General features: G+C 49.3%; 5 protein-coding genes across 5 annotated transcripts; 3 read left to right on the top strand and 2 right to left on the bottom strand.

The window, feature by feature from the left end:
• Window positions 1-1,104: 1,104 nt before the first annotated feature.
• Window positions 1,105-5,786, top strand: N7481_003827 (C-5 cytosine methyltransferase; the record flags this gene model as incomplete). Its single annotated transcript, XM_057263046.1, is given in 3 exon segments — window positions 1,105-1,383; window positions 1,401-1,579; window positions 1,634-5,786. The coding sequence occupies 3 exon segments, from the start codon at window positions 1,105-1,107 to the stop codon at window positions 5,784-5,786; spliced, it is 4,611 nt and encodes a 1,536-aa protein (XP_057124707.1).
• A 104-nt stretch (window positions 5,787-5,890) lies between these two features.
• On the top strand, window positions 5,891-6,610 carry N7481_003826 (uncharacterized protein; the record flags this gene model as incomplete). Its single annotated transcript, XM_057263045.1, has 1 exon — window positions 5,891-6,610. The coding sequence occupies one exon, from the start codon at window positions 5,891-5,893 to the stop codon at window positions 6,608-6,610; it is 720 nt and encodes a 239-aa protein (XP_057124706.1).
• Window positions 6,611-6,880: 270 nt separating this feature from the next.
• On the top strand, window positions 6,881-7,437 carry N7481_003825 (putative SNF2 family helicase; the record flags this gene model as incomplete). Its single annotated transcript, XM_057263044.1, has 2 exons — window positions 6,881-7,065; window positions 7,149-7,437. 2 exons carry the CDS (start codon window positions 6,881-6,883, stop codon window positions 7,435-7,437), a joined length of 474 nt encoding a protein of 157 aa, XP_057124705.1.
• Window positions 7,438-7,988: 551 nt separating this feature from the next.
• Window positions 7,989-9,772, bottom strand: N7481_003824 (complex I 24 kDa subunit family protein; the record flags this gene model as incomplete). Its single annotated transcript, XM_057263043.1, has 4 exons — window positions 7,989-8,378; window positions 8,456-8,746; window positions 8,857-9,072; window positions 9,236-9,772. 4 exons carry the CDS (start codon window positions 9,770-9,772, stop codon window positions 7,989-7,991), a joined length of 1,434 nt encoding a protein of 477 aa, XP_057124704.1.
• Window positions 9,773-10,087: 315 nt separating this feature from the next.
• On the bottom strand, window positions 10,088-11,155 carry aah1 (adenosine deaminase; the record flags this gene model as incomplete). The annotated part of the gene is made up of 1 exon (XM_057263042.1): window positions 10,088-11,155. The coding sequence occupies one exon, from the start codon at window positions 11,153-11,155 to the stop codon at window positions 10,088-10,090; it is 1,068 nt and encodes a 355-aa protein (XP_057124703.1).
• Between the last annotated feature and the right edge of the window lie 968 nt (window positions 11,156-12,123).

The following is a 12,123-nucleotide window of genomic DNA, read 5'->3' as shown; positions in this document are numbered from 1 at the left end:
TCACCAACTACCCGAAAATCCATCAGAACCCCGAAAGACAGAACGAAAACATCCTTCATTTCCGCTACTCCATTCATCCACCGAACCTGGCCCCGAAAGGCCTATCTCGCCTCCCCCTCAATGCATCCATCAGAGAGCTGTCTTCCTATTTGAATGACGTCTGGACCTATCTTGCTTTTTTCCCCCCTGGATGACTTTTGCCACGGCGAAGGACGGCGTAACTGGAGTTGTCTGTTTCAATCATAACATTCCGCATATCAGCTATTTTACTGTTCGAATACTTTACAATATGAAATCTACAATTTAAATGTTTACTTCGAGGATCATCCCCTTTATCCATGTATTGCTGATCATTATCCCATGCGGCGTCCCATCTTTGCCGTTCAAATGCTTAACTTCAGAAATGACTGTTTGTTATTGACAACGGATAGTCCCGACAGACAGTTAAAGGCATTCACAGTAGGTTTGTGCATGCATTATTATTTCGAATATTCATTCTCAAAAGACAATTAATTCCTGCACTCTCTTATGAAAAATGCGTGATCCTGGCTTTTTAGATAAAAGGTCACAAATAAGTTATAGTGAAGGAAGAAGGTATTTTGTGAAGAATCAAAAGATGACCATAAACTGCAGGAATACAATAGTTACGATGCCCTCTAGCCTTTCAGAACACTGTTGCAAGAGACAGGGCGTCGCGTCACGTACTATGGTTAAATACACGCACCCTTACCGCAGGTGACATTAACTGCCACGCCCCGCTCCCCCTACCCCAACCCTGTTTCTCATTTTCCACGCATGTCTGAATCTTGACCACGCACATCCACTTAGCAACACACACCACACGTGACCAGCAGTGCCCTCAACGGCACCTATCCCAGGTATGACCAACATAAGAGAAATGAAAGCCATATGAGAGAGAATAAGATGATCAGACCGAGGGCTCAGTTCATTTGGTCTTGAGATTCTCCATTCTGTCTTCGGAGTAAAGGAGAACGCAGTTGGATCTTGTCGCTGACGGTACTATATTAGACCTCCAAGAATTTGCAAAGAAAAAAAGACAAAGAGTTTCTTGCTAGACTTTCTAGTCTTCGGGCCCGTGAAAATATGGCGCAACGTGAAGGGGCTATGTCTCCGGAGGAGATGAGAGGGTCATCCTCTTCGGACAAAACCTACTTCGACTACGACCAGCCTCCCCTGTATCGCCTCGAAGACATCTTCGTAGACTTGACTCAAAATGCATTGTCGAATGATCTTGGAAAAGCCTTGAGAATATTGAAGGATCGACCTTTGCGTGTTGCAACCGTATGTTCGGGTACTGAGAGCCCGCTGTTGGCTATGAACATGGTCAAGAAAGGCGAGTATCAAGTCACCCTTCAAAATATTGTTCCATGCATTGCGAGATGCACATAGTTCTGACCACGCTAGCTGCAGCCCTGGAGAAACTCCAAACCGGCTTGGATTTGGAATTCGAACATGTTTTCAGTTGTGAGATTGTTGCTTACCGACAAGCGTACATTGAACGCACCTGCCGCCCTCCGCTCCTCTTTCGAGATATAAAAGAGCTGAAAGAGCCAAAGGCGTAGGTTCTCCAAAGTCTTGAATTGATCTAGTGAAAATTTCTCACACCTTACAGCTACACAGCCTATGGGGTCCACGCGGACGTACCTGACAGCGTTGATCTTTTGATCGCTGGCACTTCCTGCGTAGACTTCTCAAACCTGAACAACAACAAAAAGGAACTTGCCGAAACGGGCAAAGGCGAATCTTCGAAAACATTTTTTGGCCTTTTGAACTACGTGAGAAAGCACAAACCTGCAATCCTCATCCTGGAGAATGTGAAAGCCAAGCCGAAAGTTTGGGAGGCTATGGCGGACCACTACAACACGCATGGTTATGCAACAGAGATCATCGATGTTGACACCAAAAACTTTTATCTGCCGCAAACACGCCAGCGAAGATACATGGTGTGCATCAGGAAGGAGAATGGTCCCAAGGGATCAGTTGAGCAAAAACTTACTCAGGTGAAGACCCTGGTCAACAGTCTGAAGCGACAAGCAAGTTGCCCGGGCGGATTCTTCTTGCTTGACGAGAACAGCAAACAGATGAACCAGATCGTCAACGATCGCGACATTGTGACGAAAAAGAACAGTTCGACCGAATGGACCAAAGCACAGAATTTGCACCGAAACCAACGTCAGGAATTCGATCTAGGTCAGCAAAAGCCTATCAGCAACCCCGGGTCGAAAATGGATGCCCGTAAAGGACCCGACTTTTACATGCATACGTGGTTCAATTCAAGAGGTGAACGAGAGAAGGACCTCCTTGATATCATATTCCTAAAGGCAATGACACCCACCGGTCGTGGTAAGAGTACATTTGACATGAGCTTCAAGGAAAGATGGATGAATATTTCACAAGCTGTCGATCGGCAGAGAAAGGGGACCAAAGGATTCGGCAATGTGGCATGCGTAACACCGAAGGGCATTCACTTTTGTTCTACTCGTGGCGGCCCACTTACAGGACAAGAGGCGCTTGCAATGCAAGGACTGCCACTTTCGCAAATGATCTTCACTCGAGAGACACAAGACGAGCTCCAGCAACTAGCTGGTAATGCGATGACTTCAACCGTTGTATGCGCAGTCACATTGGCGACGCTTATCCATGGCCATCAATTTCTGAAGGAGAGAGAAACTGACGATCCTGAAAACAAAGAGAAGACGAATGCTTTAGACTTTGAGGCCGAGCTTAAGAAAGCAAAGTTTGACGAGAAAGAGATGTTTTGCAGTGAAGTTGCAAAGCCCTCAGAGGTTTTAGACCCCGAAGAACAGGTGTCTAACCTGTGCAATGATATGGGTAGGATGCAGAAATGGGCAAGAGGCAGTTCTCGATACTGCTACTGTGAAAAGCAATCCGAGACTCGGTCGGAAATCTTCATGTGTAATCTTTGTGGACACACCTCATGCAACTCCTGTAACAGGGACCCTCCTCATGGCCCAACGGCTATGGCCTCGATACAGCGCCTTGAACCACTTGAATTCATCAAGAGCTTGCGGAAAGATCTGCCGATGAGGCTCCGCTTGCCGGGGCTCGATGGAAGTATGTTTGATCAATTTCTCGATCCAACCCTGAGTGAGAACGGCGGTATCGACATTAATGATGGCGCAAGCGAAGGCGAAGAAAGCAACGGAGAAGAAAAGACAAAAAAATGTAAAAGGGGCAATGGTACCGCCAAAAAGAGCTACGCCAAAAAAGCTATCGTCAGACAGACCGTCGCCAAGAAGACCACCGGCAACGAGACCACTAGCACCAGAAGCAGCAATATTATCCCCAAACCCGATGATCGGGAAAAATACAGAAGTGTGATTGGAGCTGCTGTCGCAGATACCGTTAATTTTGTTAACATTAAGCGTGCAGAATCCTGGGCTGTCTTTTACGAGGGACCCAATAGCACGCTGCAGCTAGTAATCGGCAGGAAATCAATCCAATGGCTTTTCTTCGCTAAGCCGCCAGCCGATTACCCTGCCCGATGCTTGCTCCGAGAGATATTTGCGAAACCAATTGCAAAAATGACACCAAGAATGACACCAGACCGAACGATTCTTCAAGGTCGGTGGAAGATCAGCCAGCCAATCAGTACTCAATCGTCGGTCACGATCAGTGGGATAGACAACACATTGAGCTCTCGGCTTCCAGTATACCCTGTTCGCTGTGGAATTTCCGAAAATTCCATTACCCGCCAAAAGGTTTATGAAAGGATTTCGGTGAAGTCGAATGGAAATGAATATCTGGAGGATCTATGCGGCACCTACGAACTTTTGCCTAACTGCGGTACGGCCTTTGGCGCCCTCTACAAGAGGGTAGAGACCGAGGCGAGTATAGATGGATACGAGGATACACCCATCTTCCTCTTCTTTGATCCCCAGAAATGTAGCGATGTTAAACATGATTCGTTTGTATTTGCGTTCGAACATGATCGCATTTCAGGATATGCCCCTCGCATTACAATTGCCGAATTATCTCATGAATGGAGGCCGGAGAGTGTCACAGCCACCGACAAGCCTGTCAACCTTTTCTATCGAGCATGGCTAACTAAGCCGGAGGTTATGCTGATGGAATTCATCGATTCTGAAGTGTCATGTCAACCACTGATCCCTCGGCCGACTGTGACTTTTGATGGCGGAGACAACGGCCATAGTTTCAGCCGTCTACTGATTGCCAGCGGTCCCATGGCGGTTTTCAACCTTCCTCCCCAGGACTCCACGCTCTGGAAACATCATAATATTGAAAGGTCCCCTGAGATATTGAAAGAAGCTGCCTGGGCTTTTGAAAGATCTTCTTTGCAGATGGGGCTTGAGGGATGGAGAGACGTCACCGTCGATGGAGATATTCAGCACCAACAGGGTACGATCTGCGAAATTTGCCATCCTAAAATGCCTGAACCTGGAAATGATCAAGAAGCAATTGCCTACGAGCGCCTGATGAAAACAAAGTGGCCAAAATGGATTATTCGAACTCGCGAGCTCGAAAATGACAACCTAGAACTCCAATTCGCTCTCAACATTCGGGCCATGGCCCACACAGCCTGTCAAAACATGCTTCCTTTGCTGAAAGGCAAGGCCCCTCAAATCAGCTGGCGGCTCGAGTCGAACTACTTCGACGTGGGCAGAAAATACCATGGGAAGTTCCGGCTCAAGAATACTGAGGAGGTCTCTCCTCGCAGGGGTCTACCAGCTTTTCTTCGCGAAGAGCAACAAAGATCGTTGGATTGGATGATTGACCAGGAAAGACCAAACATTGAACCGTTCGTCGAGATGGAAGTGGATGAAGCCCCATTGTCCGCACTTGCCTGGCGAGCTGAAGTTAGAGTTACTGTTGAGACGGTTATTCGAGGCGGTCTCTGCGCCGATGAAGTCGGCTTCGGTAAAACGGCGCTCATGCTAGGACTGATTTCCAGTCAGTGGGAGAATGGGTGGAATGACAGAATTCCAAATACAGAGTCTGGACTGAAGCAAACCAATGCAACTATCATCATCGCTCCATCGAACATCATCGGGCAGTGGTCAGAGGAGACCGAGAAATTTCTCACAAAAGACTATCGGAAAAAGAACTTTGTTGTTGATATTAAAACGGCTGCCGACTTCAAAAATCCCAAGGGTAAAAAGAAGAGAAAATCTCAAATTGCAGGGGCCAGAATTGTTCTTGTGAGCCTCAGTGCTCTGGATCATTCTGAATGTGTCGAGTTTCTGAAAAAATACAGCTGGGCTCGGCTTGTCGTCGATGAATACCATCTCTTATGGGACAATGGGAAGGGATCCCGATCGGAAGCCATACTTTGTCTAAATGCCTATACGAAATGGATTTTGTCAGGCACGCCGGGGTTGGAGGACTTTGCTGATGTCAAGACAATTGCGAGGCTACTGGGGGCACACCTGGGGATCGACGACGATGGTGATATCGCATCAGCCAACAAACGATTGGCCTACACTCGAGAAAAGTACTCCCACTTGCAAAAACTTGAGAGGTTTCAACCCGTTCACAGCGAGGCCTGGTACAAGAACAGACGGAATCATGCCCAAGAGTTTCTTAATCGATTCGCGCGCCAGAATTATGTCGAGGAGAGGATTCCATTTGATGCCTTCTATGGCGGGTTCCAGCAATCTGCAGATGAACGACATGTGTATCTGATCCTTGAAAGATTCCTTAGGGAGCAGGGCAATGGCGACATCTCCGACCGGAGCAATCGAGTACCCCCCCCAGCCTACAAGATTGCTTTAAGGAACTCATGAAGTGTGCAATTGAGGCAGGCGGATACGAGCATGCGCCTTTGCTCTGCTCTCTCTCAGCCACATACAAAAGCTCGCCCTACAGCTTTGATATCTGTAAATACAGGATGAAAGAGTCCGAAGACAGATTTAAGACGAACTGGCAAAAGTTGAGGGAGGAGTGCAAAGGCTTCATGGAAATGTACGACGAGTGTCACAAGGACTTGTTCAAGGACTTGTCCGAGTTGATCATGGCGAAATTGCAAGATAAAGATGAAATCCGCGGATTCGGAGATCCGGAATTCTCGATTCGCGTGACTGGAGTCCTTGGGTACCTGCTAAAGTCAATCCACGACGTCCAGCATGGAGTAAAGGTCATGACGATGGCAGATAAGTGGGATGAATGGGAGGCGAGTACAGGAAGCGAAGAGAATCAACAGAATGAACAGGTCGGTCAGATTGAACATGCAGATGAAGGAGATGAGGAAGGAGATGAGGAAGGGGATGAGGAAGAACGCTCGGTATATGACGAGCCAGATGATGAACCAGATGACAGGCAATATGACGAGCCAGATGACGAGCAAGAAATGAATGACGAAGACTCAGAGGAAGACAGGAAGAAGGAAGCAGAATCGAAAGAAGAATCTCGTGAGGGTAATCAGAACCCTTCTCAGATGAATTCTCCTGAAGAAGTCACTGATCAAATTGTGTGTCGCTTTGAGCACCTGGCCAAGATGAACCAAGATATCCGATTCTGGACCACAGCCTGTCGACTACACCCCGACGCAAATGAACCAGTTGAATCAAACTGTCATTGCTCATTGCTCATCTTGCCGGGAGACAATTGAAAAATCAGCAATCATCATCTTGCGATCATGCGGACATATTCTTTGCCAGACGTGCTTGGATAAGGTCCAACATGAGACTCGGACATGCCGGGTACATCAATGCTCAGGATCAGCAGCAATATCCGACCAGGTTCAAATAAAGGACTTCGGTAAAGACGAAGAAGACAAAGAAACTGTATCGAAGTACAGTTCGAAGCTGCAAAATCTTATCCGGATCATCAAGCACACCCTCCGGACGATCAGGTGTTAGTGTTCTGCCAATACGAGCCTATGTTCGAGACGATCAAAAGCTTGCTCCAGGAAAACTTGGAAGACAACTTTGAGTGTATCTGTGCAAAGGGAAAACCAGTGGTCAGCTCGATTGAGACATTCAAAAAGAAGCAGGGGAAAGCGAAGGACTTCAAATTCAACAAAGTTCTTATTTTGCTTCTTGGGGGCGAGGACATGGCTGGACAGTAAGTGGATTCAGCCAATTGCAAGATCCGAAAGAGAAAAAGCCTTGGAAATGAAGTTGAACTAACAAAAATATGTTTTGCAGGAATCTCCAGTGCGCAAATCATGTCATTTTTGTCAATCCACGCCTGGCCGAAACCCATGACCAGTGGAAAGATGATATGGAACAAGCTATCGGTCGTGTCCGTCGTCCAGGACAGACTAAGCAAGTCTACGTGCATCACTTGATAGCTGAGGAAACTGCAGATGTCACCGTCCTCGAGAAGTGGGAAGGCCACGTCGTACGCAGAAGGGACCCCATCCTCGCGCTAGTGAAGAGGCCAAGCGACGACTGGTTGGGAGAAGAGCGGCGTGTCCGTCAAAGAACCAGCTAAGACGCGACCGAGCTGCTATCCTCCAGAGCTATGGCGATCCTTGCCAAGCGTACATGATGAGAAGTTCATCAAGAATGGTGTAGTGTTCGGGTAGTATCATCTTGAAAGCGGAGAAAGTCTGAAGAATCCGGAAGCAATGATAGTACAACGTATGCTGTGAACTGAAAAGAATTGAAGTATGTTGTCGCATTCGATTGCCTACTTAACCATAATCTCGTTAAACAATGGCCTGGGCTTACCCTTGAAACCCTTACAGGCTTAAAACAAATATCCCATGGAAGAAAAACTAAAGAGATTGAACTGCATTGATGCCTATAGTGACTCAACAGATCTGCTCCCAAAAAGCAGGAGCCACGTACTGTACATGGTAAAAGAACAAAGGGGCGCTTGACAGGAAACCCGACTTGTCTTCTATCCTTTTCGCTCCGCATCGAAAGCGCCGGGCCCGACCAAAGTAGAAGCCCTCATTATGAGAAAAAAAAAAAAGGAAACTCATTCCGTTAGGAAAATAAAAAACAAAGAACAGTGGGGGCGTTGCTGGGATGGCCCCTCTATTGCTGCGGTTGCTCGTCCAGGGCGTTGTCCTTGCGCATCATCGTCTCCGGGTTCCAGACGGGGGGCTCGGTCAGGTTGGTCAGGCCGGCGCTGTTCTCGCAGGTGTCGCGGCCGGTCAGAGGGCCAGGGGCTGGGACCTTGGTGCCGGTGGTGGAGGCGGAGTCCTTGAGCGCGGTCAGGAGGGTCTTGATGGACTCGGGGGTCAGGTCCTCGTAGTAGTCATCGTTGATCTGGACCATGGGGGCGTTGACGCAGGCACCGAGGCACTCGACCTCAATGTAGGTGAAGAGGCCGTCCTCGGTGGTGTGGCCGGGGGTGATGCCGAGGTGCTCGTTGATAGCCTTGACAATAGCGTCGCTGCCGCAGCCGCCTAGTTGGCAGGGAGTCTGTTGTGGGGAAACCAATTGTTAGACTCTAGTAACCAGGAGTGACGGGGAGGTAGATGTGAGGATCCGGGACTTACGGTTGTGCAGATCTGCAAGAAGTACTTGCCGACGGGGTCGCGGTTGTACATGGTGTAGAAAGTGGCGACCTCATAAACACGCATGGGGGGCATCTCGAGCATGCGGGCAACCTCGTTCATGACGCTGATGCTGGTGAAGCCGTGTTGACGCTGGCCGAGATCCAGGAGGGGCATGACGGCGGCCTTCTTGTACTGGGGAGGGTAACGCTTGAGGATCTCATCGGCAAGCGTGAGGTTCTGGTCGGAAAACTTGAAGGGGAGGGAAGGGTTGTTGGTCGGCTTGTTGCGGTGCTATTCAATTGAGTTGAGATTAGTCGATTGGCCTTCTTGGGATAATTCTCGAAGGTGGTCTGGAGTAGCCCATGCCAGCCAGAACGGAGGGGTTTCGAAAGATCACGTACGATCATCAACACATCGCTGCACCGTTGGGGGGCGGCGGAAAAGGATCTGTAGGGGGTAGGAGTAGGGAATCGGCGCAGGGCGCGAGTGGCGCGCGAAACGGGGAATAGTTTCGAGGCCATTGTGGGAGAGGATTGGGGGGGGGGTAAAGGGAGTAGAGTGACGGAGTGAAGATGGAAGAAGAAGCGGATGAAGTTGGAGTTGGGCTTTGCGGGTGGCTGACCAATCAGCGTCGACAGATTACTTCCACCTTGACCCTCCACCCTTTTCCTCTACAATTCTACACTCTACACTCCTCACAATATCACAATCTTATCATACCATTGACATTGGCCGCAACTAACTGAAATGCTTTGATTACACATTCTCCATTCGATATACCTCATAGGGGACTTCCTCATACGGGTGCGCATCGACTAGGGCATCCACCGCGCTAAGCATCACCTCACGTCCCAAACACATCACCTCGATCCGAGCCTCTTCGCACTTCTCCACGATGCCAACTGCCCCAATCGCCGGATTTGCACCATCGTTGGGAAGGAACTGGCCTGTTCCGATGGTCTGGAAACAGCATTTGGTATATCTTCCACCTGGGAATGAGCCCGCGCCCGCCGCGAAGATGGCCTCTTTGCAGGTCTCCGTGTTCTCGGTCGGCACGAAGAAAACGAGTTTGTAGCGATCCGCACGAGCACCTGAGTCCTTTCTGGTCTCGCCAGAGTGAGGCGTAGATGTAGACATCCTTCGGTCGGGCAACACGGCAAGGCCTGTGCTGCGCAGTGCAGATGTTGTAGTAGACGTAGCACCCGATCGACACGAGGGAATGTGAGCTTTGCGCAATGGATATGAGGCGTAGTGGATGAGCTGATGCCGATTGGGACCTCTGGCGATAGACCAGGTTGAGAGGAGAAGCCGGGACATGCGGGGTGGTCCAACTTGCCTGGTCGGTTGCAGGGATTATGGTTGTCGTCTTGGCTAAGCTTGCTGACCTATAGTTATGCTCTGGATGCCAGGTTCCTGAGGCATTAGCATGAAACTTGGTGAACAAGGCACTTGTGCTGAGGATATAATGGAAAATATAATGATATACTCATTGAATTCGCCAATCGAGAGCTTTCCTTCTCGAATGTATAGGTTGAAAATATGGAATAAGGGTGGTATATACACAAAATGTTGAATCACCGGGTATCAGATATGTCAATCACCAGCACAATCATATCACATAGCTCTTCGAACTTAGACCTCCACGACCATGTGCTGCTTCACATGGCTCTCAATCTTCTCCAGCAGCTCCGCCTTGCGTGAATCCTCAATCCAACTCTGCTGCACGCTATTCTCCGCAATGATCCGCCACTCCAGAACCGACAGCTTATGAGCCTCCTGCACCGCGCAGTAATTATCCAGGATATACCCGCCAAAGTAAGCTGGATCATCACTGTTAATCGAGAATTTGACTCCAGCCTCCAGGAACCGACGAATAGGAACATGTTCCACCGATGGAACGCAGCGCAGCCGCACATTCGACAGCGGACACACAGTCAACAAAGTCCCCTCCCTCGCAACACGCTTCATCAATTCCGGATCCTCAATCAGGCGAATCCCATGGTCGATACGGGTAGCGCCGAGTTCCAGCGCCGTGCTAATATAGGTCGGGTCACCCTCTTCACCAGCATGCGCAGTGAGCGGAATACCCTTCTGCACGGCATCGGCATATTGGGCCCGGAACATGTCCTTGGGCGGTCCAACCTCGGTAGAAGACCAACCAAGACCATGCACGACACCCGCCTCGAAGTGACCGCTAGAAATGAACTTCTCGTAAACATCCGCGGCAGAAGGAACAGGCAGATGGCGCACGAAGCAGAGGATCAGCCGCGTGCTGAGACCTAGTTCGCTTTCGGCGCGCTTGCAGCCCTGGGAGAATCCGTTGACGACGGTCTCGTAGGGGATACCCCGGTCGATGTGGACCTGCGGGTCGAAGAAGACTTCAGCGTGGTGGACGCCGTCGGCGTGGGCTTTGCTGAAATACCACCAGGCGAGATCGGCGAAGTCGGCTTCATTCATCAGGACGGCCATTCCTTGGAAGTAGAAGGCGAGGAAGTCGTCCAGGGAGCTGAAGTGCTCATATCGGGCTGTCAGGGCGGCGATGGAGCCGTAGGCTGGGTTTGTTGCTGGGTCTGGGAGAGTGATGTTGTTGCGCTCAGCCAGGGTGAAGATCAACTCTGGTGACATGCAGCCTTCCAGGTGAACGTGGTGTTCACATTTGGGAAGACCATGGAGGAAGTCGTGGAGCGGAGATTTGCACATTGTGAAATATAAAGTAGATTGAGACTTGAGAGATGAAAAAGCAGCCCAGGGGTAGATTATTTGGATTTGGATTTGGATTTGAACTTGTACGTGTACTTATGGGGCGGGTGGGTTTGCCTATTTGGTCCGCCGCCGAGATGAAGATTTGAATGCCCCAAGATATTCAAGTTTAGGTGGCATGTGGGTAGGGTAATTGGTTCTCCTAATCGAGCGGGGCCGTGGCTCTGCTTTCTTATCTCGACACCCACATGTTTCCCCGCCCAAACCCAGTGAATACTGGCCGTTTCGTGGCTCAGGCACGTTGATAAGCTTTGTCTTAGTTGGCTCGGAGGTCTCCGACTGGCCTCCACAGTTGCAGACCAGCTGCATTAGCTGGGTATACTCCGCATAGACTGAACTGGAAAGTCCAGGAGAATATGCAGGGCATCAAAGCTATGTATTTACAATCAGATTTTACCATAATCAAACACTATGGCAGCCAGTCTGATAGGTATCACACCGTTAGATTAGGTGCCGATACCGAATGCATGGTTCTGTATTTCTGAGAAGACTGGAGCTGTGTCAGAACTCTACATCCGCCTTCCTTGTTCAAGGACCTGTTCCAGTACAACGAACGACATGACAAAATCCAGTGGGATTGCTCATAGAAGGCCTATCATGGACCAACCTCCTGGGGTCCCATGGCAGTTCTCTATAGGCAGTCGCGTCATGGGATTTTTTCGCATCGATCTTTGGAACTCGGTATGATGATTTGAGTATTCGGGCGGCCGTTCTTAATAGCATTGCCTCTATGCTGGCAGTACTGCTTGGGTAGTATCGATGAAAATGTCATTTTATGTGGTTCTTGAAGACTTTGCCCACATCGCTGCAGCCCATCTGTTTTTTTCCCCTCCTTATACAATTCCTTTATTCTTTTCTTTGGAAGGATGGACATGAGGAAGATGGAAAAGGAGAGATGAAGCTAAAGG

The sequence above is a fragment of the Penicillium waksmanii genome, assembly GCF_028829765.1.
Source record: "Penicillium waksmanii strain IBT 27052 chromosome Unknown utg000004l:1.0-5674109.0:1.0-5678898.0, whole genome shotgun sequence".
NCBI classification, from domain to species: Eukaryota; Fungi; Ascomycota; class Eurotiomycetes; order Eurotiales; family Aspergillaceae; genus Penicillium; species Penicillium waksmanii.
The sequence above is the reverse complement of the archived record's forward strand: the minus strand, read 5'-3'. Positions and strand labels throughout refer to the sequence as shown.